Source organism: Rhinoraja longicauda, chromosome 9 (assembly GCF_053455715.1).
Source record: "Rhinoraja longicauda isolate Sanriku21f chromosome 9, sRhiLon1.1, whole genome shotgun sequence".
Classification (NCBI taxonomy): domain Eukaryota; kingdom Metazoa; phylum Chordata; class Chondrichthyes; order Rajiformes; family Arhynchobatidae; genus Rhinoraja; species Rhinoraja longicauda.
The window spans coordinates 4,296,054-4,314,702 of NC_135961.1; the positions used below are offsets into that span (position 1 = coordinate 4,296,054).

General features: G+C 48.2%; 1 protein-coding gene across 1 annotated transcript in view; it reads left to right on the top strand.

Annotated features, from left to right (window-relative positions):
* Nucleotides 1-14,477, top strand: part of LOC144596873 (NADPH oxidase 3-like) — a 56,362-nt gene extending 41,885 nt beyond the window's left edge. The window contains exons 9-12 of the mRNA XM_078405736.1: nucleotides 313-475; nucleotides 5,100-5,246; nucleotides 10,925-11,049; nucleotides 14,351-14,477. Coding sequence (XP_078261862.1) covers nucleotides 313-475; nucleotides 5,100-5,246; nucleotides 10,925-11,049; nucleotides 14,351-14,477 — 562 coding nt within the window. The remainder of the gene's footprint in view (nucleotides 1-312; nucleotides 476-5,099; nucleotides 5,247-10,924; nucleotides 11,050-14,350) is intronic.
* Nucleotides 14,478-18,649: the final 4,172 nt, after the last annotated feature.

Consider the following 18,649-nt stretch of genomic DNA (forward strand, 5'->3'; position numbering starts at 1 on the left):
CCTTATTCTTAAACAGTGGCCCCTTATTCTGGACTCCCCCAACATTGGGAACATGTTTCCTGCCTCTAACGTGTCCAACCCCTTAATAATCTTATACGTTTCGATAAGATCCCCTCTCATCCTTCTAAATTCCAGTGTATACAAGCCTAGTCACTCCAGTCTTTCAAGGAATGCATTTCTACGTTTCGATGTTTCTATAATCTCTGGATTATTTAAGAAACTGAAGACAAAGCATGGTCTTCCGGTTAGCATTGGGGAAAGCTAGGTAACCCTGTACTTCATGCTACCACATGCATTAATTATGCTTTGCAGAGTTGCAGTCGATGGGCCTTTTGGAACTGCCACTATTGATGTGTTCTCTTATGAAGTTAGCGTGCTGATTGCTGCAGGAATTGGAGTCACCCCATTTGCTTCTATACTGAAATCAATCTGGTCCAAGCACAATCACCCATCAATGATAACTAAAATAAAACGGGTGAGTTTTTTGATATTTTATTTTTTACCTGGAGACTGTACTGAGAAGATTTAGAGAGATATGGGCCAAACGTGTGCAGGTGGGACCAGTATAGATGGGGCATCTTGGTTGGCATGGACAAGTTGAACTGAAGGGCTTGTTTCCATGCTATGTCACTCTATGACTAATATTAACAAAGAAACATAGCAAAATCGGTGCAGGAAGAGGCCATTTGGCCCTTTGAGCCAGCACCGCCGGGCGGCACGATGGCGCAGCGGTAGAGTTGCTGCCTTACAGCGAATGCAGCGCCGGAGACTCAGGTTCCATCCCGACTACGGGCGCCGTCTGTGCGGAGTTTCTACATTCTCCCCGTGACCTGCGTGGGTTTTCTCTGAGATCTTCGGTTTCCTCCCACACTCCAGAGACGTACAGGTTTGTAGGTTAATTGGCTTGGCAAATGTTTTTTTTTAAATTGCCCCTAGTGGGTGTAGGATAGTGTTAATGTGCGGGGATCGCTGGGCGGCGCGGACCCGGTGGGCCGAAGGGCCTGTTTCTGCGCTATATCTCTAAATCTAAAAAATCTACAAACCGCCATTCATTATGATCATGGCTGATCATCCACACTCAGTAACCGTGCCTGCCTTCTCCCCATATCCTTTGATTCCGCTAGCCCCTAGAGCTCTATCTAACTCTCTTTTAAATTCATCCAGTGAATTGGCCTCCACTGCCCTCTGTGGCAGAGAATTCCACAAATTCACAACTCTCTGGGTGAAAAAGTTTTTTCTCATTTCAGTTTTAAATGGCCTCTTAGACTGTGGCCCCTGGTTCTGGACTCTCCCAACTTTGGGAACATTTTTCCTGCATCTAGCTTGTCCAGTCCTTTTATAATTTTATACGTCTCTATAAGATCCCCTCTCATCCTTCTAAATTTCAGTGAATACAAGCCCAGTCTGTCCAATCTTTCCTCATATGACAGTCCCTCCATCCCAGGAATTAACCATGTGAACCTACGCTGCTCTGCCTCAATAGCAAGGATGTCCTTCCTCAAATTAGTCAAGTCAAGTCAAGTCAAGTCAATTTTATTTGTATAGCACATTTAAAAACAACCCATGTTGACCAAAGTGCTGTACATCTGATTAGGTACTAAGGAAAAAAATTAAACATACAGTAGCACGCAAACAGTTCACAGCGCCTCCTCAATGAGCCTCAATGAGCCTCAAACGCTAGGGAGTAGAAATAGGTTTTGAGCCTGGACTTAAAGGAGTCGATGGAGGGGGCAGTTCTGATGGGGAGAGGGATGCTGTTCCACAGTCTAGGAGCTGCAACCGCAAAAGCGCGGTCACCCCTGAGCTTAAGCCTAGACCGCGGGATAGTGAGTAGCCCCAAGTCGGCCGACCTGAGGGACCTGGAGTTAGAGAGGGGGGTTAGAAGATTTTTGATGTAGGGGGGGAATGTCCATTTAGGGCTTTATATGTGAATAGGGGGAGCTTGAAGTTGATTCTGTACCGTACAGGGAGCCTGTGGAGAGAGGCCAGAATCGGGGTGATGTGGTCCCTTTTACGGGTACCCGTCAGGAGTCTCGCGGCGGCGTTTTGGACCAGTTGCAGGCGGGACAGGGAAGATTGGCTGATCCCAGTGTATAGGGAGACCAAACGTCTTAGGCCCCCTCGGCCATGGGTGATGCATCCTAGTTGGCTGCTTGCTCCACACCTCGGCTAGTGCAACGTCGCTCGTGGCTGAAGAGACCAATGTGGGAGTGACAGTCTCTGTGGCAAAGGTCACATTTGTGTGTGGTCTCTGGTCTGTTGAAGTTGCTGCGCTCCTTTCTGCGTGCCCGCTTGTCTGCCGCTGCGTTCATCAGTTTCTCTTCCCCCGTTTTGAGGTGTTGGTTCAGGTTACCTCTCCACTCAAACAGTCTTTCCAGGTGAGACAGAGGTTCACCTGCACCTCCTCCAACCTCATCTATTGCATCCGCTGCTCCAGATGTCAACTTATTTACATCGGCAAAACCAAACGCAGGCTCGGCGATCGCTTCGCTCAACACCTGCGCTCGGTCCGCGTTAACCAATCTGATCTCCCGGTGGCTGAGCACTTCAACTCCCCCTCTCATTCCCAGTCTGACCTTTCTGTCATGGGCCTCCTCCAGTGCCATAGTGAGGCCCACCGCAAATTGGAGGAACAGCACCTCATATTTCGCTTGGGCAGTTTGCAGCCCAGTGGTATGAACATCGACTTCTCCAACTTTAGATAGTTCCTCTGTCCCTCTCTTCCCCTCCTCCTTCCCAGTTCTCCCTCTATCTTCCTGTCTCCACCTATATCCTTCCTTTGTCCCGCCCCCCTGACATCAGTCTGAAGAAGGGTCTGGACCCGAAACGTCACTCATTCCCTCTCTCCTAGATGCTGCCTGACCTGCTGAGTTACTCCAGCATTTTGTGAATAAATCTCCACCTCGTGCGGTCAGCTGCAAGGCTTTCCCAGGAATCCACATCGATGTCGAGCGTCCTCAAATCCCTCTTGCAGACATCCTTGTAACGTAGCTGGGGGTGGCCGATGGTTCTCCTCCCAGATGTCAGCTCTCCATAGAGGATGTCTTGTGGAATATGGCCATCCTCCATGCGGTGGACATGGCCCAGCCATCGCAGCCTGCGCTGCCTGAGTAGAGTGGACATACTGGGAAGGCCAGCGCCAGACAGAATCTCAGCGTTGGACACTCTGTCTTGCCAGGATATACCCAGGATACGGCCGATGCTTCTAAGGTGGAAGGTGTTGAGTCTTCTCTCCAGTCTGGCATATGTAGTCCATGTCTCACTGCCGTACAGCAGCGTGCTGTTGACACAGGCGTTGTAGACTGCTATCTTTGTCTTCACTGTCAGCTTTGGGTTGGTCCAACACTCGAGTTGTGAGGCGAGCGAGAGTTGTAGCTGCCTTCCCGATCCTCTTGTCAATCTCTGTGTCCAAGGAGAGGTTGCCGGTGGTGGTGGAGCCGAGGTACATGAACTGATGGACGGCATCGAGTTCGTAGTCGTCGATGGTGATGACAGGATCCTGTCCCAGGACGTTCGTCTTCTTCAGGCTGATAGTCAGCCCGAAGTCCTTGCAAGCCCGATACTGCACACAATACCCCAGATGTGGTCTCACCATGGCCCTGTAACAACTGCAGGACCTCTTTACTGCTATACTCAAATCCTCTTGTTATGAAGCCTAACATGCTATTCGTTTTCTTCACTGCATATTGTATAAATCCCCATGATTAAGACAGTGACAGAACAATGGTCATTCAAAGTAAATAGGGGGCAGTCACTTGTAGGTTATGCAACTAGCATATTATGCATGGGATGTGAGTATTAAATATCAAATGAACAGTACACTCAAATATATTCTTAGTTTGTGTAGGAAGGAACTGCAGATGCTGGATTAAACTGAGGATAGACACAAAGAGCTGGAGTAACTCAGCGGGTCAGGCAGCATCTCCGGAGAAAAGGAATAGGTCGTGTTTGGGGTCGAGACCCTTCTTCAGACCCTTCTTCAACCCAATAGGTCACCTATTCCTTTTCTCCAGAGATGCTGTCTGACCCGCTGAGTGACTCCAGCTTTTTGTGTCTATCTTTGTATTCTTAGTTTGTATTCACACGACTAATTTTTAGGAAATGTGCGATAATCCCTATACACATATGACACACGAAGAAATCAGTTTTGAATAAGCCTGGTGAACTGCAAAATAACAAAACAAAAAAAGACATAGTAAGTTTAATAAACAATAGACAATAGGTGGAGGAGGAGGCCATTCGGCCCTTCGAGCCAGCACCGCCATTCAATGTGATCATGGCTGATCATTCTCAATCAGTACACCGTTCCTGCCTTCTCCCCATACCACCTGACTCCGCCATCCTTAAGAGCTCTATCTAGCTCTCTCTTGAATGCATCCAGAGAATTAGCCTCCACTGCCTTCTGAGGCAGAGAATTCCACAGATTCACAACTCTCTGACTGAAAAAGTTTTTCCTCATCTCCGTTCTAAATGGCCTACCCCTTATTCTTAAACTGTGGCCCCTGGTTCTGGACCCCCCCCCCCCCCCCCCCCAACATTGGGAACATGTTGCCTGCCTCTAACGTGTCCAACCCCTTAATAATCTGTATAAGAAAATAACTGCAGATGCTGGTACAAATCGATTTATTCACAAAATGCTGGAGTAACTCAGCAGGTCATGCAGCATCTCGGGAGAGAAGGAATGGGTGACGTTTCGGGTCGAGACCCTTCTTCAGACCCTTAATAATCTTATACGTTTCGATAAGATCCCCTCTCATCCTTCTAAATTCCAGTGTATACAAGTCTAGTCGCTCCAGTCTTTCAAGTTCTAGGTCAAGTTCAAAAACACTTTATTTGTCCCCGTAGTACAAAAACTATGGGGGGTGGGGGGGGGGGGGGGGGATTAGCAGGGTGAGCAGTTGGGAGTTGAGGGGCTGAACAGCCTTGGGGGCTGAAACACGATGGCACCTTTTTTACACGAGTTGAATAACGTTTACAGCATTTCTTCCTTGCCCACAATTGCTAAATGCACATGATAATCTCCCCCCTCCTGATGCAATATTCCCTTTTGCAAGGTGTTCCTGAAGTTTGTTCTGACACATTTATCTTTTGAAATGAAGGTCTATTTCTACTGGATTTGCCGGGATACTCATTCTTTTGAGTGGTTTGCGGGTCTTTTGCATTCCCTGGAAATCCAAATGATGAGGATGGGAAACAATCATTTCCTCAGCTATCATATCTTCCTCACAGGCTGGGACGATTATCAAGTGAGTGAACATTTCTTATTGCGTTTTGGTCATTTTTCAACAAACGACCTCTTTAAAAATTAAAGGTATTTATTCACAAAATGCTGGAGTAACTCAGCAGGTCAGGCAGCATCTCAGGAGAGAAGGAATGGGTGACATTTCGGGTCGAGACCCTTCTTCAGACCGATGTCGGGGGGGGGGGCGGGACAAAGGAAGGATATAGGTGGAGACAGGAAGACAGAGGGAGAACTGGGAAGGGGGAGGGGAAGAGAGGGACAGAGGAACTATCTAAAGTTGGAGAAGTCGATGTTCATGCAAGCTGCCCAGGCGAAATATGAGGTGCTGTTCCTCCAATTTCCGGTGGGCCTCACTATGGCACTGGAGGAGGCCCATGACAGAAAGGTCAGACTGGGAATGGGAGGGGGAGTTGAAGTGCTCAGCCACCGGGAGATCAGTTTGGTCAATGCGGACCGAGCGCAGGTGTTCAGCGAAGCGATCACCGAGCCTGCGCTTGGTTTCGCCGATGTAAATAAGTTGACATCTGGAGCAGCGGATGCAATAGATGAGGTTGGAGGAGGTGCAGGTGAACCTCTGTCTCACCTGGAAAGACTGTGTGGGTCCTTGGATGGAGTTGAGGGGGGAGGTAAAGGGACAGGTGTTGCATCTCGTGCGGTTGCAAGGGAAAGTGCCCGGGGATGGGGTGGTTTGGGTAGGAAGGGACGAGTGGACCAGGGAGTTACGGAGGGAACGGTCTCTGCGGAACGCAGAGAGGGGAGGGGATGGGAAGATGTGGCCAGTGGTGGGGTCCCGTTGTAGGTGAAATTAAAGTCACCTCATGCTGGGGTGGGAGCTGCTTTATCTCCTCATCGTCCACCTTGGGCAGTTCTACAGAACTGGCGACATTCGCAGCAAAGCATCAACTACGATACTCTGAAGCACCAATTGCCACTTTTGATTGTTGCAGTTGACATATGAAAGAGAGACCTCATGCTTATAAACCAAATTGGCTAATTATTTAAATAATTTCAACCTTCCCACTTCCACTGTATGGGCAGCTTGCACCCCCAGCGGTGTGAATATTGACTTCTCTAACTTCAAGTAACCCTTGCTTTCCCTCTCTCTCGGTCCCTCCCCCATCCCAGTTCTCCGACCAGTCTGACTGTCCCCCTGATCATATTACTAGGTTAATTCCCGGAATGGCGGGACTGTCGTATGTTGAAAGACTGGAGCGACTAGGCTTGTATACACTGGAATTTAGAAGGATGAGAGGGGATCTTATCGAAACATATAAGACTATTAAGGGGTTGGACACGTTAGAGGCAGGAAACATGTTCCCAATGTTGGGGGAGTCTAGAACCAGGGGCCACAGTTTAAGAATAAGGGGTAGGCCATTTAGAACGGAGATGAGGAAAAGCTTTTTCAGTCAGAGAGTTGTGAATCTGTGGAATTCTCTGCCTCAGAAGGCAGTGGAGGCCAGTTCTCTGAATGCATTCAAGAGAGAGCTAGATAGAGCTCTTAAGGATAGCGGAGTCAGGGGGTATGGGGAGAAGGCAGGAATGGGGTACTGATTGAGCATGATCAGCCATGATCACATTGAATGGCGGTACTGGCTCGAAGGGCCGAATGGCCTCCTCCTGCACCTATTGTCTATTGTTTATTTTATTTCTGTTCGTTTGTTGTCACCTTCTCCTAGCTAACAATGATCTATTCTACTTTTGTTTTGATTTCCATCTCTTTTGATGTCTCGTTTTCACACCTTACCCTTCCTTATCTCTGTGACTCACTCTCCCCTGATTCTCAGTCTGAAGAAGGGTCTTGGTCACCCGTTCCTTCTCTCCAGAGATGCTGCCTGTCCCGCTGAGTTACTCCAGCATTTTGTGTCTATCTTCGGTGTAAACCAGCATCTGCAGTTCCTTCCTCCACTGAATGGAATGTTACATCCAATTCCACCTTCTTTTCCACTTCTCTCCCTCTGATTACAAAAACATTCTTCAAACCTTTTTTGTTTTGTTTACAATCATAAGTTCTTAAGTGATAAGAGCAGAATTAGGCCATTTGGCCCATCAAGTCTACTCCGCCATTCAATCATGGCTGATCTATCTCTCCCTCCTTACCCCATTCTCCTGCCTTCACCCTGTAACCCCTAACAATTCTATCCCCATCATTCCTTTCCCCTTTCGCCATGTGCTACATTGATTATAGGCACATTTTAAATCGTACACAGATGAATACTGCGCAAGAGAGGGATCAATCCAGCTCTGATATGTCTCTTCATCCCCAGATGCATCACCACTAAGGTTGCCAACTATCCCGGGACATCCCGTATTTTGGGCTAAATTGTCCCGTATTAGGCCCGGACAGCGATGTAGACCCGGACACTGTAGGCCCGGACACTGTAGGCCCGGACACTGTAGGCCTGGACACTGTAGGCTCGGACACTGTAGGCCCGGACACTGTAGGCCCGGACACTGTAGGCCCGGACACTGTAGGCCCGGACACTGTAGGCCCGGACACTGTAGGCCCGGACACTGTAGGCCCGGACACTGTAGGCCCGGACACTGTAGGCCCGGACACGTGGCCGCTGGCTGGGTGAGGTCACGTGGGGCGCGGGGCGATGACGTCACCCTTTGTCCCTTATTTGGGAGTGAGGAAGATGGCGCCCCTAATCCCCACAAGCATTCTCCTAATCCTTGAATACATTGACAGCTCTTTACAAAGAAATCAGAGCATGCCCAGATGTAAAAACAACCATGAAATTGCCACAGGACACGTTTTGACCAAAAACAAGTGAATAAGAAGTGGATGGAAATTGAAAATATATGATTTTTTCATTTGGAGCTAAACTTTGCATCAGAGCCACCAAATTTAACAATCGCGATACGATACGATAAAACTTTATTCATCCCCGGAGGGAAATTGGTCTGCCGACAGTCACAACACACAAGGTACACAAAAACATGAAATTAAAAGTGCGAAAACAAAAAGAAAAGGACAAGTGACTGTTGTCTGGCTGCCGTGTGCACGGCGCCTTCACTGGAGCAAACGGACAAACAAACAAACACAGACTTATCTCCTGGGCAGAGGATTCTAAATGCTGAGTGCCCCCCCCCCCCCCACACCAGGCTCCCCTTTAGAAACATAGAAACATAGAAAATAGGTGCAGGAGTAGGCCATTCGGCCCTTCGAGCCAGCACCGCCATTCAATATGATCATGGCTGATCATCCAACTTAGTATCCCGTACCTGCCTTCTCTCCATACCCCCTGATCCCTTTAGCCACAAGGGCCACATCTAACTCCTTCTTAAATATAGCCAATGAACTGGCCTCAACTACCTTCTGTGGCAGAGAATTCCACAGATTCACCACTCTCTGTATGAAAAAAAACGTTCTCATCTCGGTCCTAAAAGACTTCCCCCTTATCCTTAAACTGTGACCCCTTGTTCTGGACTTCCCCAACATCGGGAACAATCTTCCTGCATCTAGCCTGTCCAACCCCTTAAGAATTTTGTAAGTTTCTATAAGATCCCCCCTCAATTTTGTTCTCCCACCGTTCCTCAGCGGTCCCCCCACGCCAGGCCCCCATTGTCTTTGACGCCGCCGAGGCTCCCGTTACCGTCGAGACTCCCACTGCCGCCGAGGCTCCCATTGCCGCGGCCACTGAGGCTCCTTCGGCCCAGACAGGCCTCGCCGCCCGGCTTCACCGCAGTACCCTGGGAGGCCTGTGGGGCGAGTCAGGCCTACCCGGTCATATTCCCGGTTGGCGGCGCGGTTGTTCGGTGGGTGGATCGGGTCTGCGCGGCTCGCCGGGACACTCCCACCGCACACTCGGCTCCCCGGGACACTTTAATAGGCTTAATAGACTAAACGGATAAATATTAAGATACTGATAAGAAACCAATACAGTGATATTGGGATTCAATCATTGTAAGTACAGGAAAAGCAGGATTTGAAGTAGGCTAAAGTCAATATGTCTAAAAACCTCTCAATCTAAAGACTTTAAAAATCTAAAGACTTTATAAAACTGATCTCCCGGTGGCCAAATACTTCAACTCCCCCTCCCATTCCCAGTCTGACCTTTCTGTCATGGGCCTCCTCCAGTGCCATAGTGAGGCCCACCGGAAATTGGAGGAACAGCACCTCATATTTCGCCTGGGCAGCTTGCAGCCCGGCGGTATGGACATCGACTTCTCCAACTTTAGATAGTTCCTCTGTCCCTCTCTTCCCCTCCCCCTTCCCAGTCCTCCCTCTATCTTCCTGTCTCCACCTATATCTTTCCTTTGTCCCGCCCCCCTGACATCAGTCTGAAGAAGGGTCGCGACCCGAAACGTCACCCATTCCTTCTCTCCCGAGATGCTGCCTGACCTGCTGAGTTACTCCAGCATTTTGTGAATAAAGACTTTATAATATCCCTTGTGTGCTAAAATGGCACATTCAATGTGTTAAGGTGGTGTTCTAATCATAATCATACTTTATTAGCCAAGTATGTTTTGCAACACACGAGGAATTTCATTTGCCGTACAGTCATACCAATAAAAAGCAACAGAACACACAAAATACATTTGAACATGAACATCCACCACAGTGACTCCTGCACATTCCTCACTGTGATGGAAGGCGAAAAAAAAGTTCAATCTCTTCCCTTCTTTGTCCTCCCGCGGTCGGGGGTCTCGAGCCTTCCGTTGACGGGACGATCTTGGCTCCCGTAGCTGGCGGTTGGGCCCTCCGCGTCCGGGCGATCAACCTCCCGCATCAGGGGGGAATCTCGGCTGCCCTGCGCCAGACGATCGGACCCTGGGTCGGGGCTGGTCGAAACCTTTGGTGTCTTTGGAGCTTCCCGACCTTAGAACAGCTTGTACTGGAGCCTACCAGGGAGAAGGCAATTCTGGACTTAGTGTTGTGTAATGAACCTGGAATTGTCTGCCTCAGAAGGCAGTGGAGGCCAATTCTCTGAATGCATTCAAGAGAGAGCTAGATAGAGCTCTTAAGGATAGCGGGGTCAGGGGGTATGGGGAGAAGGCAGGAACGGGGTACTGATTGAGAATGATCAGCCATGATCACATTGAATGGCGGTGCTGGCTCGAAGGGCCGAATGGCCTCCTCCTGCACCTATTGTATATTGAAAAAGCCAGAACGGGGTACTGATTTGGATGATCATTGAAAGGCGGCACGGTGGCGCAGCGGTAGAGTTGCTGCCTTACAGCGAATGCAGCGCCGGAGACTCAGGTTCGATCCTGACTAGGGGCGCCGTCTGTACGGAGTTTGTACGTTCTCCCCGTGACCTGCGTGGGTTTTCTCCAAGATCTTCGGTTTCCTCCCACACTCCAAGGACGTACAGGTTTGTAGGTTAATTAGCTGGGCAAATGTTTTAAAAAATTGTCCCTAGTGGGTGTAGGATAGTGTTAATGTGCGGGGATCGCTGGGCGGCGCGGACTCGGTGGGCCGAAGGGCCTGTTTCTGCGCTGTATCTCTAAATCTAAATCTAAATTTATGTAATGGAGGATTTAAAATTGTACACAATAAATCTCTCAATGGATGGATTCACTGTTTTCCTTTTAAGACTGGTTACTACAGTTTTGTGATTTCTACGGTTTAATTTTTTTTTCAATGAATTGGATAAGAAAAACCTCAGCTGTAATATTAAAAATGGAGGAACGGCAGGCAATTGGTTTAACGATAGACTGGCAATTATTTTGTTGCAGGCTGCTCACATTGCTTTGCATTATGAAGAGAATAAAGATGTTATCACTGGTCTACGGCAGAAGACTTTCTACGGCAGGCCAAACTGGAACAAGGAATTCAAACGCATGGCTGAGGATAACCCTTGGTAGGCCCTATAATGTTGTTTAGTTTAGTTTAGTTTAGAGATACAGCGCGGAAACAGGCCCTTCGCGCCGACCAGTGACCCCTGCACATTAACACCATCCTACAAACACTAGCGGCAATTTTGACATTTTACCAAGCCAATTAACCTACACATCTGTACGTCTTTGGAGTGTGGGAGGAAACCGAAGATCTCGGAGAAAACCCACGCAGGTCACGTGGAGAATAGACAATAGGCCAGAGGCAATAGGTGCAGGAGGAGGCCATTCGGCCCTTCGAGCCAGCACCGCCATTCAATGTGATCATGGCTGATCATTCTCAATCAGTACCCCGTTCCTGCCTTCTCCCCATACCCCCTGACTCCGCTATCCTTAAGAGCTCTATCTTGCTCTCTCTTGAATGCATTCAGAGAATTGGCCTCCACTGCCTTCTGAGGCAGAGAATTCCACAGATTCACAACTCTCTGACTGAAAAAGTTTTTCCTCATCTCAGTTCTAAATGGCCTACCCCTTATTCTTAAACTGTTGCCCCTGGTTCTGGACTCCCACAACATTGGGAACATGATTCCTGCCTCTAACGTGTCGAACCCCTTAATAATCTTATACGTTTCGATAAGATCTCCTCTCATCCTTCTAAATTGTAGTGTATACAAGCCTAGTCGGGATGTACAATGTACAAACTCTGTACAGACAGCACCCGTAGTCGGGATTGATTCTGATTCTGATTCTGATAGTCAAAGTATGTTTCTCATGTGTCAAAACTAGAGGGCGTACCTTTAAGGTGTGGGGGGCAGGGAAGTTTAAAGGGGATGTGTGAGGTGAGTAACATAAAAACATAGAAAATAGGTGCAGGAGGAGGCCATTCGGCCCTTCGAGCCAGCACCACCATTCATTGAGATCATGGCTGATCGTCCACAATCAGTAGCCCATGCTTGGCTTCTCCCCATATCCCTGGATTCCACTAGCCCCTAGAGCTCTATCTAACTCTCTTTTAAATTCATCCAGTTATTGGCCTTCTGTGGCAGAGAATTCCACAAATTCACAACTCTCTGGGTGAAAAGGTTTTTTCTCACCTCAGTTTTAAATGGCTTCCCCTTTATTCTTAGACTGTGGCCCCTGGTTCTGGACTCCCCCAACATTGGGAACATTTTTCCTGCATCGAGCTTGTCCCCAGTCCTTTTATAATTTTATAGGTTTCAATAAGATCCCCTCTCATCCTTCTAAATCCCAGTGAATACAAGCCCAGTCTTTCCAATCTTGCCTCACATGACAGTCCCGCCATCCCGGGGATTAACCTGGTGATCCTACGCTGCATTGCCTCAATAGCAAGAATATCCTTCCTCAAATTAGGAGACCAAAACTGCACACAGTACTCCAGATGCGGTCTCACCAGGGCCCTGCACAACTGCAGAAGGACCTCTTTACTCCTATACTCCAATCCTCTCGTTATGAAGGCCAACATGCCATTTGCTTTCTCCACTGCCTGTTGTACCTGCACGCTTACTTTCAGTACTTTTTACACAGTGCCTTAAATGCACCTCCAGGTGAGATAGAGGAAGCGGATACCACAGCCAAGTTCCAGCAGCTTTCAGACAGACATGAATAGGGAGGGTTTAGATAGATGCTGAACACAAGCAGGCAGATGGGGTTGGGTTAGATTGTCATCATCGTCAGCACAGATAGAGTGGGCCGAAGGTCCTGATCCAGCACAGAAGTGCTTCTTCATGTTCCATGCTTGGTAGGGTAATAGAAACACAGAAACATAGAAAATAGGTGCAGGAGTAGGCCATTCGGCTTCAATATGATCATGGCTGATCATCCAACTCAGTATCCCTTACCTGCCTTCTCTCCATACCCCCTGATCCCTTTAGCCACAAGGGCCACATCTAACTCCCTCTTAAATATAGCCAATGAACTGGCCTCAACTACCTTCTGTGGCAGAGAATTCCACAGATTCACCACTCTCTGTGTGAAAAAAAAACGTTCTCATCTCGGTCCTAAAAGACTTCCCCCTTATCCTTAAACTGTGACCCCTTGTTCTGGACTTCCCCAACATCGGGAACAATCTTCCTGCATCTAGCCTGCCCAACCCCTTAAGAATATTGTAAGTTTCTATAAGATCCCCCCCTCAGTCTTCTAAATTCCAGCGAGTACAAGCCGAGTCTATCCAGTCTTTCTTGATATGAAAGTCCTGCCATCCCAGGAATCAATCTGAACAGGCATGAATGTGCTCATAAGTAAGGATTAAAACCAGCATTGTTCTGTTGGGCTAACAGCCAGTTTCCATGTGGTGTTCTTTATATAACTAAATGTAAGAACACTGATGTTTAACTACCTCGAAAACCTTCCGAATGGCAAGAGTGAAATGAGTGCCACACTATCTCATTTTTGTCAAAGTGAAATGCATTTCTTGCAAATTATATAATAAGTTGGCTGTACAGTATGAAACACTACGTTTCATCTCTTTCCTATTAACCACCCTGCACCGTTACATTTGATACATCTCAGAAGTGCTACTACTGTAACCCCCACTAGATGCAGGAATTGAATGGGGTGTATTGTCATATGGAGAACTGTGTCAGGGCAAGCGCTCAGTAGGAGGACAGAAGAAACGGTTTAAGGACTGCCTCAAAGTGTCCCTCAAAGACTTGGACATCAACCTCAGCACTTGGGAGTCTCTTGCTCTGGACCGTCCAACCTGTCGTAGCAAGCTCACCACAGGAGCCCGTGCAGCAGAGAACAGACGCACTGCAGAGGCCCAGAGGAAACGCACCGCGCGCAAGGCCCGGGCTACCTCCACTCCCACTGCAGCACCCATCCACTTGTGTCCTACGTGTGGGCGTGCCTTCCGGGCCCGGATTGGCCTCACCAGTCACTCCCGGACCCACAGTCAACCAATCCTCCAACTGAAAGTGAAGTCACGGTCATCTTCCAACCCGAAGGACCAACAACAACAACATTGTCATACAATTAGCTCGCAGGATGTTTCCTGCAATGCAGCTCAATCTCATCCAACATGAACTACATTTCAAGTTTAATTCCAGCAAAGGAAAGACCAGACAGTGTAAATTTTCTTGGTTTTGCACTTGACAGATAACTGGTGATTTTTGTATCAAGCAAGTGATTGTATTCTTGTGGCAGCTGGGTGAAATGATGCACTTGGCAGCTTTTAGCAATTTTATGGCCGATATCTCAACAACTCACCTTCAGTAGTCTCTGATGTGAAAGCCCAAATTACAATGCTGACCACAAAAGAGTAAGAGATTTCTTTGTTGTGAATTATCTATAAATTTGCCTTTCATGCAGGTGCAATATTGGCGTGTTCTTCTGTGGACCTAAAGACCTCTCGAACACTCTCCATAAAATGTGCAATCACTACTCATCTCCGAACCCCCGAGGTGTTCACTTCTACTACAATAAAGAGAATATCTAAGTGCGACTCAACTCTTAGAACAAGGGTTCCCAACCTGGGGTAAATTTCGCCTACCATTATTGTTATTTGAACTTAAAATAATAATGTTGAAAACATTAAAATTTTAAAATTTCCCCTTTGTCGGTGGCTTTATTATGGTAGAGGTGCAAGCCCAAATTACTGAACAAAACAGGGTGGGGGGTAAATTTACTTTCGAAAAGTTGCCAGGGGTAAATGTGACGAAAAATGTTGGGAACCCCTGTCTTAGAAAGAGATTGTTCTCGAAGCTGAGTTCAAATCCATTGAGCTGATTCATTTGGCTCCTGCAGTTGGTTACTTGTCTAGCAACAGAATTCAAAATACAGAACTGTGATAACTATATGAGCTAATAGCAAACTGCTGGGGGGGAGGGGGGGGGGGGGGGGGGGGGGAGGGGGGGACGTGGGTCAAGCAGCATCTGTGGAGAGAGTTAGATATAATATAAGAAGATAACTGCAGATGCTGGTACAAATCGAAGGTTTTTATTCACAAAATGCTGGAGTAACTCAGCAGGTTAGGCAGCATCTCAGGAGAGAAGGAATGGGTGACGTTTCGGGTCGAGACCCTTCTTCAGACTGATGTCAGGGGGGGGTGGGACAAAGGAAGGATATAGGTGGAGACAGGAAGATAGAGGGAGAACTGTGAAGGGGGGAGGGGAAGAGAGGGACAGGAGGAACTATCTAAAGTTGGAGAAGTCGATGTTCATACCGCTGGGCTGCAAGCTGCCCAGGCGAAATGATGAGGTGCTGTTCCTCAATTTCCGGTGGGCCTCACTATGGCACTGGAGGAGGCCCATGACAGAAAGGTCAGACTGGGAGTGGGAGGGGGAGTTGAAGTGCTCGGCCACCGGGAGATCAGTTTGGTCAATGCGGACCGAGCGCAGGTGTTCAGCGAAGCGATCGCCGAGCCTGTGCTTGGTTTCGCCGATGTAAATAAGTTGACGTCTAGAGCAGCGGATGCAATAGAGAGTTAGATCCTGTCTGGCGATGGGTCTATTCATTTCCTCCACAGATGCTGCCTGGCCCGCTGAGTTCCTCCAGCAGTCTGGTTTTTATTTTCAAGATTACAGCATCTGTAGTCTCTTGTGTCTCTTTGATAATTACATCGTATACTACAGTACATTATTGCATTTAAGCTATTTTACAAAATATCGAACAATCTAACAATCATAGAATAAAATATCTCACAAATTATTTTTAAAAGGCTATCACATTATCAGTGGTGTTAATATGATTTATTTTGAACGAAGAACAGTTCTTTTATACAAATATCATTGACTGTTATTGCAAGATATTAAAATGTGGTGGCTATTTTCTGCATCCAAATGCAATCCAGAATCTTCAATGATGTAATTGATGCTGTCTTCTAAACTAATATTCCAGGAGATTATTGCTTACATACGAAGATAGTTTATACACTTTAGACAATAGACAATAGGTGCAGAGGTAGGCCTTTCGGCCCTTCGAGCCAGCACCACCATTCAATGTGATCATGGCTGATCATCTCAAACAGTACCCCGTTCCTGCCTTCTCCCCATACCCCCTGACTCCGCTATCCTTAAGAGCTCTATCTAGCTCTCTCTTGAATGCATTCAGAGAATTGGCCTCCACAGTGAAATCCACAGATTTACAACTCTCTGAGTGAAAAGTTTTTGGTCATCTCCGTTCTAAATGGCCTACCCCTTATTCTTAAACTGTGGCCCCTGGTTCTGGACTCCCCCAACATTGGGAACATGTTTCCTGCCTCGAACGTGTCCAACTCCTAAATAATCTTATATGTTTCGATAAGATCCCCTCTCATCCGTCTAAATTCCAGTGTATACAAGCCTAGTCGCTCCAGTCTTTCAACATATGACAGTCCCGCCATTCCGGAATTAACCTAGTAAACCTACGCTGCACGCCCTCAATAGCAAGAATATCCTTCCTCAAATTTAGAGACCAAAACTGCACACAGTACTCCAGGTGCAGTCTCACTAGGGCCCTGTACAACTGCAGAAGGATCACTTTGTTCCTATAATCAACGTGTGTTGATTAAATAAAGATCAAATTACTGTATTGTGGGGTAGCATTGAGGGCCGGAGGCATGCAACACAAATAAGAAAATGGTTGGAGTTTTGGAGATCATCTTCACTCCAGGATATTCCCAGCTGTTATCAGGCAACTGAACCATCCTACCACAACCAGAGAGCAGTGCTGAACTACTATCCACCTCATTGGTGACCCTCGGACTATCCTTGATCGGTCTTTGCTGGCTTTGCCTTGCACTAAACGTTGTTCCCTTATCATGTATCTATTCACTGTAAATGGCTCGATTGTAATCATGTATTGTCTTTCCGCTGACTGGATAGTGCGCAACAAAAGCTTTTCACTGCACCTCGCTCGGTACAACGTGACAATAAACTAAACTGTAATGATATTGCTGCAAGAGTCAAGAGTGTTTTATTGTCGTGTGTCCCAGATAGAACAATGAAACTCTTACTTGCAGCACACAACAGAATAAGTATAAATAGTACACTGTAAACCAGGATCTCCAAACTATGGCCCACGGGCCACATCCGGTCCACCACGAGATTTTATCCGGCCCGCAGCAAGCTCTTAGGTGGCGGGGGCTGGAGGCAGAAGCTGCCGGGGAAGGTTCGCCGGAGAGCTGATCGTCACCGACCCGGAGCCGGGACAAGGCGAGAGATCGCAGCGCCCCCTCGCAAACAACAAACCCGAGGAAACTTCCCTCATCGCCACCACCGCCACCGCCGCTCACCCCGGGGATGTGGGGCTTCTGAACAACAACTACACTAGCGTTTGTTCTTATTTCGCTGCGTTAGAGGGAGATGGGGCCGGGGAAGAGAGTGGAGGAGCAACGCAGATCTCACTGGCTCTGGGGGGAGAGGGGAGAGGGGAGAGGGGAGAGAGAGAGAGAGGGGAGAGAGAGAGAGGGAGCAGCCCCCGCAAGTGGCGGCGCTCCTTCATCGGACCCTCTGACACCCTCCCCCTCCCGCGCTCCCGCTCTCTCCCTCCCTCCCTCTCCCCCTCTCTCTCTCCCCCCACTCTCTCCCCCCCAACCCCCCAATCTCTCTCCCCCCCACTCTCTCTCCCCCCCACTCTCTCTCCCCCCCCCCACTCTCTCTCCCTCCCTCTCTCTCCCCCCCTCTCTCTCTCTTTCTCCCCCTCTCTCTCTCTCCCCCCACTCTCTCTCCCCCCCAACCCCCAATCTCTCTCCCCCCCACTCTCTCTCCCTCCCCCCTCTCTCTCTCTCCCCCCCCACTCTCTCTCCCCCCACTCTCTCTCCCCCTCTCTCTCTCCCCCCCTCTCTCTCTCTCTCTCTCTCTCCCCCCCACTCTCTCTCCCCCCCACTCTCTCCCCCCTCTCTCCCTCCCTCTCTCCCCCAACCCCCCACACTCTCTCTCCCCCCCACTCTCTCTCCCCCCACTCTCTCTCTCCCCCACTCTCTCTTCTCCCACCCCCACTCTCTCCCCCCACTTTCTCCCCCCACTCTCTTCCCCCCCACACTCTCTCCCCCCACTCTCTCTCCTTCCCCCAATCTCTCTCCCCCCCACTTTCTCTTCCCTCTCCCCCCCACTTTCTCTTCCACCCCCCCCCACCCCCACTCTCTAACCCTCTCTCTCTCCTCTCTCTCTCTCATCTCTCTCTCTCTCTCTCCTCTCTCTCTCTCTCCTCTCTCTCTTTCTCCTCTCGCTCTCCTCTCTCTACCCAGTGGCATTTTTTCTGTTTATCAATAATTGTATACCTACTGTATATATATATATATCCAATATTTCAAGCTCTTTTAAAATTTGAACATTATTTATTTGTTGCCATATAAACCTAATGTAAACTAACCTAATCTAACCTCACCTAGTTTAACCTTTCCTAATATAACCTAACGTAACCTAGTCGAACTCTTTTGAGTTCATTAAATTTATAAAACTCACACTTCTTTATTTTTTCGTGCGGCGCGCAAACAAATGTGCCAAATATATAATGTGCCCTCGTACTGTAAAGTTTGGAGGCCCCAGCTGTAAACAATATAATAAACGAGGAAAAAAAGTTCAGTGTGTGTATGTCTCGAGCCGAAACGTCACCCATTCCTTCTCTCCTGAGATGCTGCCTGACCTGCTGAGTTACTCCAGCATTTTGTGAAATAAATACCTTCCCATA